At 37.5% G+C, this 18,696-nt stretch overlaps 1 protein-coding gene across 1 annotated transcript in view; it reads right to left on the reverse strand.

The window, feature by feature from the left end:
* The window catches only part of ALCAM (activated leukocyte cell adhesion molecule), a 34,774-nt gene that overhangs the window by 4,273 nt on the left and 11,805 nt on the right, over positions 1-18,696 (reverse strand). The window contains exons 6-13 of the mRNA XM_008938293.1: positions 16,826-16,953; positions 14,973-15,102; positions 9,093-9,205; positions 8,090-8,225; positions 7,881-8,014; positions 6,316-6,448; positions 5,587-5,625; positions 5,171-5,288 (exon numbers count right to left, since the gene is read on the reverse strand). Coding sequence (XP_008936541.1) covers positions 5,171-5,288; positions 5,587-5,625; positions 6,316-6,448; positions 7,881-8,014; positions 8,090-8,225; positions 9,093-9,205; positions 14,973-15,102; positions 16,826-16,953 — 931 coding nt within the window. The remainder of the gene's footprint in view (positions 1-5,170; positions 5,289-5,586; positions 5,626-6,315; positions 6,449-7,880; positions 8,015-8,089; positions 8,226-9,092; positions 9,206-14,972; positions 15,103-16,825; positions 16,954-18,696) is intronic.

Below are 18,696 nucleotides of genomic sequence, written 5' to 3' on the forward strand. Positions count from 1 at the left end.
CCTGAATTCAGGCAATTACCTGAGCCGAAATGCTTTGGAGGTGAGAAAACAGTCTCATGCATGTCTGCCCTCATGGAACTGCTTATGTCTGCTCTTGCAGCCAAGAGAGTGGACTGGATAGACCACTGGCATGGCTCAGTGGGATCCTTTTTTTGGCCTCTTATCAAGAGTTTTACAGTGCCCAAAGTAGACTGAATCTCACATGACCTGACCCTGAATAGCAGAGGGAACTGTAACTAGCATTACTGGTCTTTGATTAGGTTAAAATTACTCAACACCTAAACCAGAGAGATTCTACAATGTGATCAGGTTTTGATTTTTCAATTGTTCTATTTTAGTTTCACATTCAGTGGAACCATTCCCCTCACTAATTGTCACCTTTATTTTCCTAAAGCCAAAATCAGTGAAAATGGAAGATACTTTTATATCTCACTCTGACTCTGAAAGAGATAGGCAATCCAGAACTCTTTGGAGGACAGTAGATATCACTTGCTTGAGATGAGAGCAGCAGCAGTTTTTCATGTCTGAATCAGAGGGATTTAGATTCTCAGCATCTGAGACTAAAATACAGTAGCTTAATTCTGGTAGTTGGTTTGGTGATCTTGCTGATTTTTTCTTTTTTGTTGTTGTTGTTCCCTAGATACTGGTATCTAGGCAGATTCACCACCTAATACTGCTGCCTTTTTTAGTGCTATCTAAATAGTGTTATTAAGAGACAGAAGAGTAATTTTGCGCCGAGTTGCAGCAGTGTGATCTGTTGGCAGTTCTCTGCCAGCAGCAGAGGAATAGGAGAACCTGGCATGGCACCAATCCTCAGGGCTCCACAGACGTGGTCTGGGTTTGTAACAGAGAAATGGCTCAAAACATGGTTTCCATCACTTCCAGAGGTGACTTGAGGCATGGGACAAATGGTCCTTTGCCAACTTAATATTCAACAACAGTTTATTCTTATTTTATTGTGTGCGTTAAATCCTGTCAGCTTGCTCCATTTGCAATTCAAGAGTGACTTCCTGATGATGTCTGAGCTGCTGGACAACATGGTCCAAATGGATGGAAATACTCCTGAGGATTTGCCAAAAAGGGTAAGACACCCCACTTCTGCCTATGCCATCTCCTTTACTTCAACATTATCTACAGCTCCAAAGACAATGCCCAGACCTTACCATGCTGTGACCACATTGTTCTGAAGAGTGAGAAGTTGGTTTTATCAATATGAGTTTGCTTATGTGTCTCAGCTGGGTCTTTTAAATTTCATTTGGAAAACATGGTTCATTCTGAGCTCCTGCTAAAATTATGACTCATATTTTACATTTATCTATGCTTTATCTTCAGGAAAATAATTATCCTCAAGGAATCCTAATCAAAGTCTCTCTATAAGGAGTACCAAAGTGAAGATTTTTTTAGTTTTCTCTGGAGTGTGTGTGCTTAGGGGACATTATTTTCATGGATTTTTTTTTACTGTTCATAACATTGTTTTTAATATGAAGACTTTTCTATCTTAATTGTTTTGCCTCCAGTAGAGTAAATATAAACTGCATACAGATGACCCAGAAATTCTTGTGAGATGAAAAGAAATCGGGAATTAAAACACAAGTCTAGGCCTTACCTGCAACACTGTTTAAGGAAGAAAACCTGCTGTGCTCTTTGTCCTTGTTACCCAAGCTTGCAGTAATGCTGGGGATGAGAGAACTACCCAGTGTAGTTCTGGGTGCTGAAGCAGGAGCCACAAATTTCATTAAAGTTTGCATTACTTTTGAAAGGCACGTTAGACACTAGACTGCACTGTTGCAAAAGATTTTCTAGGAACTCTAATGGTCTTATACATCCAAATTGAAATTAACTCCAACCTCTTTCTATTTAACTCAGTCTTGCCTTTCACTTCCTCTAATAATTTTCAAATGTCCATCAGTAGGAAAAAGGTAGAGATAGTAGAAAAATATTCCAGTCATCAAGAAACACGTGACTACTTTCTAATTCGTGCCACTTTTATGTAAGATTTGTAACATGAATTGACACTTTCATGTTTGTAACTTTGTCTTTTCTTTGGAAGGGAACTTCATGAAAACCAGTACAAATGCTGCCTCTTGTTCTAAACATATAGCAAGTTTCCTATGTATTTGGCCTGTCACGTTTGGATTCATATAGAAAAAAATCATAGAATCCTTTAGGTTGGAAGAGACCTTTAAGATCACCAAGTCCAACCATTAAGCCAACACTACTAAGTCCTCTGCTAAAACAGAATCAGAATCTGTCAGGGTTGGAAGGGACCCAAGGATCACCCAGTTCCAACCCCTCTGCCATGAGCAGGGACACCTCCCACTAGATCAGGCTGCCCAGAGCCTCATCCAGCCTGGCCTTAAAGACACACAGGGATGGGGCCTCAACCACCTATGCTCACTTCCTACAAAGTATCAGAAAAGCAGAATTGTTATGCTTCAAGTGTTCAGTTTCAGAGATACTAGTAACATTCTTGATTACTGTGACCTAAGAAGAATTTGAAGAGTTTTGAGTACTCTTGAGTATGAACGACCTTAAGACTGGTGCTGTGCTTCAATTTGCCCAGGTGAGCTTTCCTTCTCTGCACTTAAAATCACTTTAACCTTGGATCTAGCCTTATGTGACTTGAGATTTGTGCACATCCAAATCAAGAGAGCAAAAATGAGACAAAGGTCTAATCTACATGCAAAATTAGAGATGTCTAGATACAGGGTGCTAGGTGTATTATTTTCTTTCCACATTTTTAATTTCTGCTTTACCCTCAACTTTTTCTGGTAAGGTGAAAATTTCATATATGGAGGTTTTACTGAAGATGGGTATCCTAGAACCACTCAACTGAGGTCTGACACACAAATTTTATAAAGATTGTGAAGTAGTAAGTTACATTCTGTTCATTGCAAAGTAGTTTAAAATATCCTTTTTGGGAAAAGGAGAAACCTGCAGAAAACAAGTCTTTGGCCTTGTGCTCAGATGAAGGAGAAACATGGCATGCTGGGGTAGGTAGCCTCAACTCTTTATTCGAGAGGGGGCTGGTTGCAGGATGTGGAATACAGATGAGTTCCTGATTTATGTGATAATATTCATAGTGAAAAGAATATGTAGCAATAATCAGCTTTTGCATCAAGTGGAGCTGAGGCAGTGAATAACTATATAAGTGATTTATTGTGAATATATTCCAAGGCTACAAGTATACCTCCTACTTAGTGGATGACAAGACAATAGAAGATTATACAAACCACAACACCAATAATGAAAAGAAGTAATGTTTTTCTTGCCTCGGCAGACTTGGAAAGTTCTGTGCTGCTGCCTTCTCAGACTTTCCTTTGGCGTCACTTTGGGGACAGAGATTAGGCGAGTTACTGTTCAAGGGTGGGTTCAAAAAATAACTACTAACTGTTGGCCTGTATGGAGATGAAGGGGTTGTGATTGTACACATGTTGTGTCTAAAGGTGTCAGGACCTTTTTGCAAGGTCTGCTGTGATTTCTAGGCTATAATTTGTAATGAAAATTTTGTCAGAATAGTTACCGACACTCTGCAAGTATGGTGTGTTCAGGAAGCAGGAGAGATACCAACAGATCAACTTAAATATATGCTGAGAACAAGAGACTGTCAGTGACGATGCATCAATTCAATTCTAGCTCTAGGTTTTACTCTAAGCTTGTAGAAGAGAAGTTGAGCATAAGGAAAAGAAGCGTCATCCATTTCGAATATGCTATATCCTATCTCTGAAGCTGACAAAGTTATCTGAACTCAGAGACTCATCTCAGCAAAGGACATGTTCTATTCTACAATTCTTGTTAACTCTCCTCATACTAAGGAAAAGATACTTTGCCTTCTCTGTCCTCCTTATACCCAAACCACCTCTTCCAAGAAAAAACCCAACCCAAACCAGTGAACCACAGTTTCACGATTCCACATTCTCATATTCAGAAAGGAAAAACAAAAGAAAATTATTCTAGATGTTATTACACTAGTAAAAAAGTGTGGGAGGAGGAGCTCAATGTTACTATCACTTTTTAATTTCTACCAAAGGAAGCATAAGCTTTGCAAAAATATTGGTTTTCCCCTTGTATAATATCTGAATGTGGTTCTGTGCTTGGGTAATTTATAGCAGTTCTTTATTTGAAAAACTTCCAAAACTTGCTCAGTTATGGATAGAGTAAAATCCCCTTATGTATTATCTAAAAAAAGAGTATTTTCAAGCAGATGGAGAATTTCTTGTTGTACTTTTAACATAAATGAAAATGCATAGTAAAATCCCAGTGGTATATTCTAGATCTCATTAGATCTAATTTTTATTAAAGGTCGCAGAAAGAACAACTGAACTTTGAGATGGCTTCTATACCTGTACTGATTTGTGCATGTCATGCATAACTACCTTAATCTTCCCTGTTAACAAGCAGCTGAAAGAAACCCTTCAGAGAGCAAGCCTGCCCTCAGTTCTCCTTGGAGACAAATGTATGGGGATAAGGCCAAATGGCATGCACTCATGGCCACCTTTAAAAGGATGGAAAAACATGGTTACCTTTGGAGATCATCCAGTTTATTTTCTAAAGTGAGCCTGTATAATAATGAAAGTTTAAAGCAAGCAGGCTTCACTGGTAAATCCTGTTCTATCCCTAGAATGGCTAACACATACTGATCTGGATGATAGCTCCTAGATTTTCAGCAACACAAGGTCTATCTTTACTAATTTTACTTCAGAGATCTTAAAGCATATATGAACAAATGAACTAAGGATCTCTCTTCTCCATGAGATGGTTTAGACTTATGCATAGTTTATACAATTTTTAAAGTAAACAAGCTACTCAACTTCTAAATGAAGACAGTTTCTAGTACCAGTAAAGCCACAAAGAGTTAAGAACCCACAGTTAAGTAGTATATGTAAAGGCAAGATTCAGCACAGACTTGGCTGTCAGGAAAGACCACCTCATTACGGGTGATGATCTATGAAAAGTCTTGGAACACCACCTCCAGGAGATGAGTCCTGTTAAGTATTAGGACAAGCTGATTGAGAGGTACCAAATTTTCTTTATTTAAATGCACCTAGTGTAACAACATTTCCCCACTCAGCCTATTGGAACGCTACAGGAAGGAAAACACAAAAATGTATATTTCTGCTTATCATCATCCGTTTTTCAATTTAGTATCAAGTTTTCCAAAAATTCTTACTTTGATTTCTTCACATAGAGCCAGTAGACAACACCTGCAACCAGAGCAGCCAGCAGAAGACCGACTACAATTCCCACTATTAGCTTTGCCTGGTCATTAACCTTTTCGCTATTGTCATCTGAAGCAAAGAAGACAAGTTAATGAGGTGACCTATAATAAAGTAAAGCTTTACACCATTATTAAAGAATTATCATCAGAAACAAGAAAAGGAGTCCAAAAGTAAAAATTCAAAATGTATACATTGTTCTTAAAAACACATTTAAAGCTTCAAGAAATCTGGTGCCATGACTCAGAATTTGACTATTTCAAATCATGTCCAATTTTGAGGGACTGTGGAAATTGTTCAGTGACACTATATATGCCTTGAACTGAGACAATCAACAGAAAGGGTTATGGAGACAGGAAACCATACATACCACTCCTATCCTCTGGCTCATCATATTCTGGAATACTTACTGAAATGAAAAATATTTAAATTATGTTATACATGAACATTACCTTTAATTGCCTATTTACAGTAATAACAGAAACACTGAAACTTAGTGCAGTGCTTACCACACAACCTGATAACTAATTTTATCTTTAAGTGGAAGTCCTTCTAACTGTAATATAACCAACTGAAGAATCTTATTCAAAACCTGTAATATTAATCTCAGAAATATTTCTGAGCATTTCTGTGCTACCCTTCCACAAACTGTAGCTTCTCACCACCTTTCATCGCTGAAAAGTAATATTTGATTGAAGCCCAGTATGGCTAATTTCTGTTCTGAGTTAAGTCATACCAGTAATAATAAACTGCAATCTGGGGACTAGATGATGTTAATTTAGTAATAAAGCTTTGTTTCATAAATAAGGTATTATTGTGCAATATTTTTGTACTATCATGTCGTAATACCATTTTGTAATATTGTTTTTGTAAATAATGTATTGCACACTTGAGATAGCTAGCCAAGAAAGTCATGAAGACTATGCGACTTCGTACAGAAAGCTATCAATGTACTACTGATCCAGAGTGGATTTACAATTGCTTAAGACAAAAAGGTTAAATATCTTAATATCAACATTACTATGCAGATCTACTTTTCATAGGAGCGTGGGTACTTTATGTGAAACTATGACATTAAGGAAATGGTCTTGACACTCACTAGCAGAGACGTTCAGGGAGGTCACAGTCCTTTCTAGCTGATTTTCTGCAATGCAAGTTAGAGTCACATTTTCCTCAGGAGCAATTACAATTTTACTGGAAAATTTTCCATTAACATACTTAGTCTCCTCTGTCTGAAAAAGTTAAAAAAAAAAAAAAAAAAAGATTGATATACTTGAAAAATGCAAAGAACAATACATGTGTTACTTGTATTACAAACTAAAAATGCCCACAGGGAAATAACTTTGAATTAATATATCAGTTTTGCAAACAGTAACAATAGAAATAATACATAATTTTATTAAGTGGTAATTTGAGTATTTTCAAGAAAACACTTTGGCTATGATATCCAGTTATAAAGAGGCGTTTTTGAGAAAGTTAACTACCATCTGTATTTGCTTTAGTTTATTTTGACTATTTAAAAAATCTCACAAGCCAAACTCCTAAGGTCTTATTTCTTTCCATCTTCCTGTTTTTCATTTATGTCTTTGTAAGAAAAACAATCACTGTAAGTTTTCCACTTTCTAGCTTTCCAAGCTGTTTCCACACTAAGCATTATTTTGCCAAGTGTACCATATACATGTATATAGCAGTATCTACAGTATCTGTAACAGTGAAGTTGTTCCTTAAATTTGCTGTACATCATTCTTAGATTAATACAATGTCCAGAGAAAATGATTTTCAAACATTTATGTAGCTTAAAGACTATTCCTGTCCACAGTTTCAAGCAAATGGGACAAATTCTGACAATGATACATAATTTCTGTAGGATTTAAGGAAAACCTAATGGAGTGATGAAATCTAGAGGAGCACTGTGCACTGTACTTCTGCTCTCTGACTGCTTGTATCGATGTCTGATCTACCTTGCTCAGGCACAATGTAGCAATGCTTTGCATGTGATTTGGTAATCAATATAAAAATACTTCTGTTCGCTTATTTTCCAGGAATATTTTTTTTTATGCTACATATGGGTACTCCTTATTTTCTCCCACAGGATGACTGCATTATGCTTCTATTTCCAGTGAGAAGCAACAGGCATAACCTTAAAAAAAAAAAACAAAACTACAAAGATCAGGATAAAGGCTGCAAAGCCCATAAGAAACTACACTGACTGTATTTTCTGACTTGTACTTGCCACATTTCATTATGTTTCACCCAGTTAATGCCTACATCAAGTACCCATTTGCTTTCTAATGCAAGTTCTATAGTTCCATCATTATTTGTAAATTCTTTATGCAATGGGAAAATCACCACATTACCCAGATAAAACTACTTAGTATCTTCACTTAAAAGTGCATAATTCATTTGCAACCTTTTCTTTTTCCTTCCAGCTTTGGCGCATAGCCAGCGGATCTTCTGTGCCTTTACCTGCTCTATTCAAAAGACCTTTATGATCAAAAATCATCCATGTGAGTACCATGTAGCTACAGCTACCACTTCATCTTCTCTTACATAAATGAAATAGACAATATCTTCAGTCTCACTACCTAGAAAATGTTCCTTGATTTCAAATCACACCTCCTATGCACTATCTTTTGGTGAATATGTAAGAAGAAAGATACTTGCTTTATTTATGATGCTTCCAGTACCAGTAACTGTCCATTGCACTGCTGGTTTGGGGAAACCTTCCACATGACAGACAATTGTTTTAGACATTTTATTTGTGTTGGTTTTCTTTGTCATTTTGATTTGAGGTTTTCCTACAAGAAAAATATTACAGTTAACCATTTTGTTTGAAAAGGTCGATTAATAATCACACCTATCTGCTCACTTACCTTCCACAATAAGTTTAAGTGTCTTTCTTTTCTTTAGCCCTTCAACCTCCTGTAGAGTGGTTTCGCAGATGTAGTTTCCAGCATCTTGATACTGAAGACTTGAAAATGATGGACTTGTTTGCATTCTGGTGTTGTCCTGGTAAGGAAGGAGTTAACCTCTGTGAATTCTTACTCAGTATACATTAACCTCTAAATTACAAATGTGACTACTATCAACAGATTTCTTTCCATGCTTTGGTGCAAAGTGTTCCCCTGTTTATAGCTACATTTGAATATCTGACAGCATGAAAAATGGAAACTACTGGAGATTACAAAAGCCATCTCCCTTCTTCTTGAATAACTTCTATTTCAAATCAAGGACACTGATGAGATCAATTATTAGTTCTGAGCTTTTCTAATAGGCTGGTCAAAGCTGCTGTGATACAAACTGTCCGAGGTACAGACAACTGTCTGCCAGGCAAGGCTTATGAGATCAACGTATGCTACTAAACAACCATCAGTATCATTAGTTTTCGGTAGTACAGGTTTAATTGAAACCTACCATCTATGATAGCTACCTTTTTCACCAGACACTGAATGCCAGTTGCTGATATCTGATCTCTCAGCTTGCTTTGTCCTTTTGTTATGCTTAGTGGAACCAAGACCAAACTTGCCTCTGAGGAAACAATGAATCCAAATTCCTCCAAATGGACAGACTTTCCTTCTCAGAGGGACCCCATTCTCAAAGAGTCTTGTATAAACCACTTCAGAAAAAGTTATATTTGTGTTACAGTGGGCATTACTTCTCTCCAGTTGAAAACTGAGCCAATAATTACATTAACTGATTTTCAGTCATCAGCTAGAGTCAGTAGCTCTCATCTTAGACATATGAATAAGACCCATTTTAACAATATTCTTTAAGAAGCTAAATGAATTCCTTCCTTCCTTCCAAAACACTGAAGCAGAAGCAGTAATATGAAGAGGTAAACACTCAGATTAAGTGTGAAGTAGACAAATTACTGACCTTTATCCAAAACACAGTTGCATTTCTACTAGAAGAAATTGTGCATGACACAGGCAGGGCCTCTCCAATCTGTTTTGTGACTTCTCCGCTAGGAGTGAGCTGCAAATCCAAATCTGGAATAGAAAGAACATTTTTCAAAAGTTAATCTTGGAAAGCCTGGCCCATTTCAAAGGCTTACCGAGGAAAGAAAATGTGACTAATTGCACTCATTAAATTCAAGATTTTGCTTCTTCAATAAAATCTAAGCCAATTTTACAAGGGAGAAAAGAGAATTATTCTCAAATAGGCATTGCAAAACATGCACATTTTTTTTGTAATTATATATGAAAAAGAAAAGCAAAAATTAACTAATCACTAGACAAATGGCTACTTTTTTTCACCTTGTACTGCTGAAAGAATGACAGAGGAGGTACAAGAAGCTGAAGGAGTACCTCGTATAACACTAGGTGCATCTTGAAAGGGGAAGCACAGGATGCTGTGAGATTAGCTTGCTATGGGCAAGGTAGAAATGTATCTTCAGGGGAGGACTTGCACAGGTGAGGACAGAGTAACAGTAGAGTGGAGAAGAGGCTAGGAGGACAAGGCGTAATTTTATCTAATCTGCTAGAACAAGTTAATTTTTAGCCTCAGTATCTGAGAGGATGAAGATGGTTAATACAGGGCATGTGAGACACGATGCTGAGTTGAAGGGGTGAGGAGTCTGAATTACAGGGTTGTGTGGCCACACATGAGGCCTTTTGATTTATTTGGTTTTATATGTAACTTTAAAAAAAAATTTTTGTATAACTCAAGAGTCCAAGCTTTGCCTTACCTGTTTTGGCTCCAGGAAACAAGCAGTCAGAGACAACTGCATTTGACACAAGACAGAGTGAAAGCCAGTAACAGAAAAATCATGAAACACTACTCTGGATTTTTCTTAGTATATGGATTTGGCGGGCTAGTGATTTCTTAAAAAAAAAAAAAAAAAAAACAAAATAAAAACCAAACTACCACATTTTCCCAAGCTTAACCTCTATTTTGTTTCCCCTCACACAGTACCCTGCTTGTAAGCCAAGCTGCCTGGTCGAACGATGATCACAGATGTATGCACGCACACACACACGCTCTCCAGCGTAAAGCATACAGGATTTCATCACCAATATAGCACTTGCTGGAAACAGACTGCAAAAAATCCTTTTGGCTTTTATGCAGAGTCTAAAAAAAGCTTGAGGCAAAATCACAGTTAGTAAAGGAAAGGGAAACCAGTGAGTTTTCCTTAACAGTGAATTAGCTGCTGGCTTCATTCAGTGGTTACCCTGGGAACCCCACTGTAATTAAAGGCAGAACTTCAGGGAACAACTGGTGTCCATCCTGTATTGTTAGTCTGCACTACTATCTGTGTTACAAGTCTAATGCCTAGTCTGAGAGGTCACAAGAACTGTACTTTCATCTTTGCATGAGTAAAGCAAAGATCTTACTGAAGAGATATAAAATAGCATTTTGTTTTTATATTCCTATGAGGATTTCTCCCTCTGCCTCCCCAAACTAGTAAATGCAACCAAACCAAAGAGATTCTCCAGATTTAACCATAACTTTCACAAGGAGGAAAAAAAAAAAATAATAAAACAAACCCAAACCAACCAACCAACAAAACAAAAAAACAGGAGACTCGGCCAGCAAGCATTTGTATATAGATTTAGGTTGTGTATGGGATGTGTTTCTTCTTGTTCTGTTACTCTAGAGCACATACTACCGAGGCAGAGGAGTAGTTGAAGAAAAAGTTAAGATACTTTTTCTTTCCCCCCTCAGGGTGACTTTCCTCCAACATCTACTTAAATCTTTTGTTCTTTGAAGCAAGATAGTACATCAAAACCCAGGAGATCACCAAGGACTCTACAGGAGGGATTCCTCTCACATACGCCACAGGAAGCAGAAACTCAATTTTTTGCCTTCATCTCAGGCAAGACTGACACTGAGCCCAGAGCAATCCTTCAGCCCAGCTTCCCTCCAGGGTAGAATGACTGCTGCCCTCCAATGCCCCCTCTTCCATTTTTGTGGTATAACTGAGACTAAATCCCTCTCACACAGGGGTTTTGGTTTCTATAGAAGTTCAGGAAAATGTACAGTGCATGAGATGAATGGCATAGCTCAGAACAGTATTTGTAAGGTAAATTATGAGGCATGTACAGAATTAAGCTACTGTTTAATATAGAATCCCCTCTAGGAACTCTACATAGAGAAATTTGATTTGGATTAATATTCTGCCAGTTTATCTGTAGGGTCCACAAAGAAATGCAATGCAGATATTTTTACCTCTCAACTTACATGCTCCTTTGGTAAATAATCTCTTTCTGGTACAGACGTATAAGAAGAAAATATTTCTCATATACAGAAGACTGTCAAAATTAATTTTCCTTGACACTGAAAGAAAAACTTTGTTGCAAGAGTTTTCCATACATTTCCTGTTTGGCTTTGAAATGTTCTTCATAAACAAACTTCTCATCAGGCACCATTTTCAATATATGCTAGCTCTTAATGTGGTCTCACTTGAAGTCTTGCATTGATTTCAGTGCTGTCTTTGCATACCAAGTAGCACAGGGAAGAGACAAAGAGAGCATTCTGCATGTATTACCACATCATGTGAGAGAGGTATAGAATTAATGTGAGGCAGACTGGAGCAAACATTTCAGTTTTGAAAGTCTATTGCACATATAGGACAGGCTCTCAGCATCTAAAGGAGGCATCTGACAGAATATTGTGCTACAACTGGGAAAAGTATGCAACTGCACTTGCCTGTAGTCTGAACTCCCCAAATATACTAGCAGAGAGCCAGAAACTACTCCTGGTATACCAACAATAGATTTTTTTTCCATGCAACATTCAAAAGGTTAGCTCCCCTGTATTTTCAATACGTCTGTAGCACAAGAAAAGACTAATAAAAATACCTACAGAGAAACACAAATGCTAAATTTCTTAACCCATTAATGTGCTGGAAGGTTTGCAAAACTGTTTCTGTAGAAAACACATTTTAGCAGAAAGGAAAGCATCACCAAGAGGAAATTCCACAGCCCTACTTCACACTGGGTTTCAGGTGCAGAAACAATTACAGCAAGAGAAAAAGAAAAGGAACTGTGGGTTGAAACAGTCACCTGCTTCTTCATACCTGAGGAAAGGTACACCTGTCCTCTGCTGCTAGGTGCTTTCCTTGCCTCACACAGCGTGTGCTTCTACAGCAGTTTAAGTGATTGTAAACAGATTTTGCCCCAGCTCCCTTCCCCCCCCACTTCCTTCCTAGCCTCTGCTAGTTTTGCTCATCCAATCCTGGGCAAACTCAGTCAAGGAACAGAGCTGGCAGAAAATTAAAGACCTAGTGTAAAAAACCCAATCTATAACATAAATCCTGTGCTTTTGCTCCCTCTTTGGAGTGACAAATCATGCCAAACACAAGCATTCAGTTTTGTTGGACTTCAAACTGGGACCTTGCTGCACAGATCCTGCACCTGCTCTGAAGGGCAACAGGTCAGCTTGTCCAGCTTGTCCCTTATGTTCTGGGGCTAAGGAAGAGACTCTCTTCCCTCCCCCAACTTTGCTTTATAATTTCTCTAAACACCACAAGTAACTCTGATGCTGTAACGTAAATTTTCAGCTTTCTGTGAATCGCATAATTTACATTCATCTTGGAAAAAGAGAGCTTGGTATTGAGCCAGAATATTTTGCTACAAATATATTTAAAGGTTATAATGTGCTAATGTATTTTCACATGAGCAAGAAGCTTTTCCTACCTAGACATTGAAAGGAACCAGTGCAATTATAATGCTCAGTAAAATCTGTTTGGGGAAAAGCACTAGAGTTGAAAAGTAACAAATTGCTATAAATAGTTTTGCAGATTTAAGTGATTATTGTATTGATTTTGTTTTTAAAGTGAAACTAAAAAAATCTAAAGTGTCAAGATCGGATGTGAGGAAACAAAAAGACTCAACTCAGAACAAAGGCTTTTTCAGTGTAACAATGTAGACAGGAATATTCATCTATATGTCAAAAGTAAGTGATAAATCAAAATAGGGAGAAAAAGGAGGATTTGAGAGGCAGTAGTAAGTATTATTTGAATGACTAAAACCACAGTGGCATAAAATATCTGAAAATCTAACACCAAAAAGATACAAGTACATTAGAAGTAGAAAGCATCAAAAATTCGTGAGTTATGCTGGAAAAATAATATAAAGTAAGCAACTGAAAGATGAAACAGAGTATTATAAAGCATCTACAAGTTTTATGACTTTTTCACGGGAGTTCTCCTCACAAGAAAACATGCTGCAGAAATGCTTTAGGCCAGCATAAGGCAAGACACCCAAGCAGCTTAAAGACAGGGCATGGTCTGGACACTCAAGAACTACAGAACTACTCCAGGCCACGGTGCCTCACGTAAAGGCTTTATTGCAGGTTGAGATATTTAAGAAAAACAAAATAAAACAAAATGAACCTTAAGTGAAGTAGGAGAGTGCTAGGTTGTACCTATGAGTTCTGAGTAGCTGCACTAGCTGCCAACACTGGAAAGACTTCTGTCAAGAAAATACATGCTTCTCTTGTGTAGTAAAGCTCTTCTGACATGCAGACAAAATAGCAGAGAAAGGCAAACTGGCTTGTTATAAATAACTTGGAGCTGAGGAATCCATTCTTTACAGTAACTATTTGTGGAAGTGCAAGTAGACAAGCAATCCACATGAAGTAAAGTAAAAGGGTCAGTTTTACCACAGCAAACTACCAGCAAGCTACCTTTGAGACTGGGCAGCTACTGGCAGAAGCACACAGAGCTCTCTTCAGATCTTACATTCCCCAACCCTTGGCAAAGAGGAGAGGTGGGTAAGAAAAGATCAGATGACCTTATTAAATGCAAATTATTAATTAAATGGAATACTGTAATTATTCTTGTATTCTGAATGAATTGTACCTCTTCCAAGGGGGAAAAAAAATCAAAACTGAGTATACAAACATGAAGTTTCTTTTTATGTAAAGTATAACTACTGTGGAAGCCTTTAAACTTCATTATCCATCAAGTCTCTCATCATCCCTCTGAACCCATAAACTATTAAAGTTATTTATGCAACTGAGAAGACTACAGATCATCAATTTTTTCCAAGGAAACCTAGTACCATTGTCTCAAGTCACTTTTCACAGCTTGTGATAGCATAGCAAAGTTTGAAAGAGTTCTGGCTCTTGTTTTCTTACATAAAAATGTTAAAAGCAACCATTGAAAAGCAAACGTTGCTTCAATGGTTCAATAAGCTCAATGTCTGCTTTTAAAGTGTTGCTGATAAAGTGAGACTAAATACACTAGTGTCCAGTTAAAGAAACTTTACTGAACTCTGTAGGTCTTATGATTCTAGGAACAGTGAAAAGAGCAAATTGTCCTATGTGAACAGAATCAATTCCTAAGACTCTTCTTTAGACTCCTTACACGTTAACCTCACTGAAATAAGATGAAAGGATATTAATATGAATTTGACTATGAAGAATGATCTCCAGTGATATCACTGTGGGCCAGCTTGTGTTTCAATACATTCTAAGACACAGCTGAAGTGAAATGGTTTGCCATATATATGTTCACATGAGCAAAACGTAAAATACCAGCATTTTCACTGTATGTGACAATGCAATAATATCATATACTATACAAAGGTTACATAAAGTGAATCTGTATCTAAGAAAATAAATTAAGAAAGTTAAGTTTGCAAACAGAAATATACATTAGAAAAAAAATGAAAATTACCTGAAACTACTTCAAACTAACTACACCATTCAGTTCTCCTGTAGGTTAACTGGACTAACCTAAAGCAGAGACCACACCAGAAGGTCCAAGATAGGTCTGTATCATAACTAACAGTGCAAAATGCAGTGACTTACAGTGTACAGTGATGGTGGTTGAGTCCATCATGCTTTTGTCAGTCAGAGAGCACTTATATTCTCCTGTTGCATTTCGTCTCACGTCTGTCATTATGTAAGTATCTGAGCTTCTTATGCCTTCTGTTTCTCCCTGTGGATGTGAAACAAAATATTTATTGTACATGGGCCTCCTAAACCCATTAGTTTTTGTTGAAGATATTTTTATTATAAAATTTACATTATAAAATATGTACAGACACAGCATCATTGAAGTGTAGTTATCTATTAATAATACTAAGATTTATTTCCTGCATGACACCATAGTTTCAAAAAACATCTACAATTAAGAGCTTACTCTTTTAATGGAATGTCTAACTCACTTTAAGAGGACATTAGAACACAAAATTTGAAAGTTTAACAGAACGAAAAAAGGGAGGAAACAAAAGACTGAATCACTTTATGAATATGAATGTTGCAGAAATCACAACAACAAAGCAAATTGTATTTTTAAATCTGTATCTGAAATGATATATTCAGTTTAGGAAAAATGATGAAATGAAGCATACTACATTACACATTTTTCAGCAGCACAAGCCATATTTGCCCTACCCACATCATGGCATGAAGCCTGTAGGGATATACACTACCTTATTTGCAGTTACCCACAGAAACTGGTGTTTTGAATTAGCCAGCTAGTGTTCATTTCTGGCCATCCAGTTCCCCAGTTTCCCCCTGATTACAACTGACTGACTTAGACCAGCTATAAAACAAGCACAGAATGACACCCTAATTTGTATCTCTGAATCCAGAAACAGATCTACGATACCCATGAGTCCTGCAAAGAAATCACCAGCTCCAGCTCTCCTTGAGAGAATTGACTAGTAGCAGGGAGACTGAAAATAAGATAAACTTGGGTGTTTAGCTCACTCACTGTGATAGTACAGCAAGGAGAGGTACCATACATTTTTTCCCTAGCATATAGTGAGTTCCTAAGATGACTCATTGAGTCTAAATGGTTGTTCTGAGGTAAGAGGACTTCAGCTCCCAGTTTCCCTTGCTGCTCTTCATCAATTCAAACACATCAGGAGTCCAAGGTAGATGAGGATTATGTTCAAGGGGTGACAAGCAGTTTTTGAAATACCTGAGAGCATGCCTGCTTTTGGTCTCTATCAGCTCTGCTCACTACTGCTGTAGGAACCAAAAAAATACTACAAAATAGGAGAGAAAAGCAGGACACAAGAGGCAGGACTAGGAAACTTAGAATATAAAGCCACATCTGTCTGTGGATTTCATCAGTACTAAAAAGACTAATGGTACCAAAGCCTTCATTTTTATCAATCTGCATCTTGTGCATTTGACAGATTTGCCCTATATTTTCTCCCATGCTGTTCTTTGTGTTGTTACGCCACCAAAGAATTAATTAATTAAATAAAAGAAATTGCATACAGACTCATCTGTGAAAGTCCAAAAAACAGCTGAATTAATTTCCTACACTTCCACTGTTGTATCTTTGTCTGTTATGACAACAGACCAGATGGTTTTATTCAAGACAATAAACCACTTCAGTCAAAACTGCTTCTTGGTAAAATATCTAATGATGGGAAAGGAAGCCTAGTAATTTTTATTAGGTCCAAACACCAAAAGTCTTCAGGTGGGGTGGGAGGAAGGAGCATTTTTTTCAAACTATCTTGCCAACTCAGGTGAGGTATTCTCAGAGCCTGATGTAATGGCTGGTGTCTACTTTCAGTTTTACTTGCATCAAATTCCTGCCTTCATTTGTTATAAAATCATGTATACACTGACATGTAGCAATGTCTGTAGGAAGGGATGATACAGAATATTTCAGTACGCAGTGACAGCAAGGCAAGACTCACTGGAATGTAAAAGAGGAACTCCTGTGGAGGAGGGTTGCCATTTCCCGAGCACTTCAGAGTGATGTTATCGCCTTCTTTAATGGTACTACTTTGTGGCAGCACTTGAATAGTCACCTTCTCTGTTGGATCTGTGAAAATAATGTACACGTTTAATAGCTTCTGCAAAAAAATTCCACAGTAACACTATGCATACAATATTCATGGCCAATGAGTACACAATTTTATCAAGTGGGTTGAACGTATTTGCATGTGTAGATCTTTTTACAAAAGAACTGGTTAATCAGACTTCTATATTTTTGCCAATAAAATAAGTAGAAAGCAGCCACACGACATAAAACTAATTTTTCTTCACCAAAATAACTGTAACTGAAACAGCAATAATTACAACTATGTGATGTCTTTAAAATAAAAAAAAACCTTCATCGGTACGAACAGTTTCACAGTGTGACTTTATTATAAGGGATTAACTTGTCCTCTCTGAAGTTCACTGTTTGGAGGACTGCAGCAATCAGAAAAACAACTGAAGCTCTCCACGCCTTGCATTAACACTAGATAATAGCCTTCTTACATTAAAAAGAAAGAAATATGAACTAAGCATCTGTGTTTGGCCTATTCTATATGCTGAACAGTACAGGCTTTCAGAAAGATGAATTTGGTGAACATAATAGGACCCTTAACATAGTCAACAGAACTGTAAATGTAACATACTTCTGTCATGTTCAGTGAAGTTGAACTATAACTTACATTTTACTTTGGTAATTTTTTATTAAGGCAGAAACAGAGTATACTTTAATAGATGCTATTCTTTCTAGGCAGAACCCTAAATATAATTTTTCAAAACCCAAGTAAAATGAACAAAATGAAAGGAAATAATACAGGCGGATAACTCTCACTGTTTTAATTTCAATGAATAAATAAAATTCCACCAAAGATGCCAGCCTCGCATTAAGACGCAGCACAGTGCACCTCGTTAAACACTAAAAAAGTCTGCACAGCAGAGAAACTCTTGCCTGACAGCTGATTTTGTGTGCTTAGTGAAGTGTGTGCTCTCCAGCCCTTCTGACCCTTAAGGCATTCAGCATGTCTGTCTTCTGCTATGGGATTTCTCAATAACAGGAGATATGTTCTGCTGTTCCCTCTTGATGACTGAGAGCTTTAACACAGCATCTCCCTCCTCCTCATAGGAGGAGGGGTACCAGGCCTTAGCAAGCCACATCTTCCCTCCTCAGAAGCAACGGCCTCGGCTCCCTTCCACATCCAAGCTGCTTCCATCTCAGTACGTTCAGTGCTGAAGCACGACTTTGCCTGCTTAGGAAAGAGAGTGCAGCATTGCTGCTGGTGTGGAAACCAACAGACGGGATGAAGTGGTTGGTCGGGAACTATATGCACACCTCTTGGTGTCTACTGGGCAAAAAAAACCCCAACAGTTTCAGGGGCCATCTGGTGAACTAGCCTGTTGCAGAAACTTGTCTGTCCTGTTAAGTTTATGTGCAGGTGACTAAATGTCAAAAAAATACCATAAAGGATGTCTGGATACACCCTGGAATTGCTTAGAATTTGTCTCAAGATTGATAAGAGATTAATTATAACAAGGAAGACTTTAATTAAGAAGCCGGAGATGAACAGAACTGGATTTAAAATGGATACATTTGAACCAGAGTGATATTTTTGCAAGCCACCAGTCTTTTCTGCAGGCACAACTGCTATCTACTGTAATCAACCAGAGGCAAATTTTTCATTTCATTCTCTAAACTGGAACAAAACCCAAAAATCTACAGAAGCAAATAGCAAAAGACTAAATAAATTGTTCTCTAAGGTGAAGAGGTCACCCTTCTGAAGAAGATGCAACCTGATGACAGGAAGACACGGTA

Source organism: Merops nubicus, unplaced genomic scaffold (genome assembly GCF_000691845.1).
Source record: "Merops nubicus isolate BGI_N331 unplaced genomic scaffold, ASM69184v1 scaffold10514, whole genome shotgun sequence".
Classification (NCBI taxonomy): domain Eukaryota; kingdom Metazoa; phylum Chordata; class Aves; order Coraciiformes; family Meropidae; genus Merops; species Merops nubicus.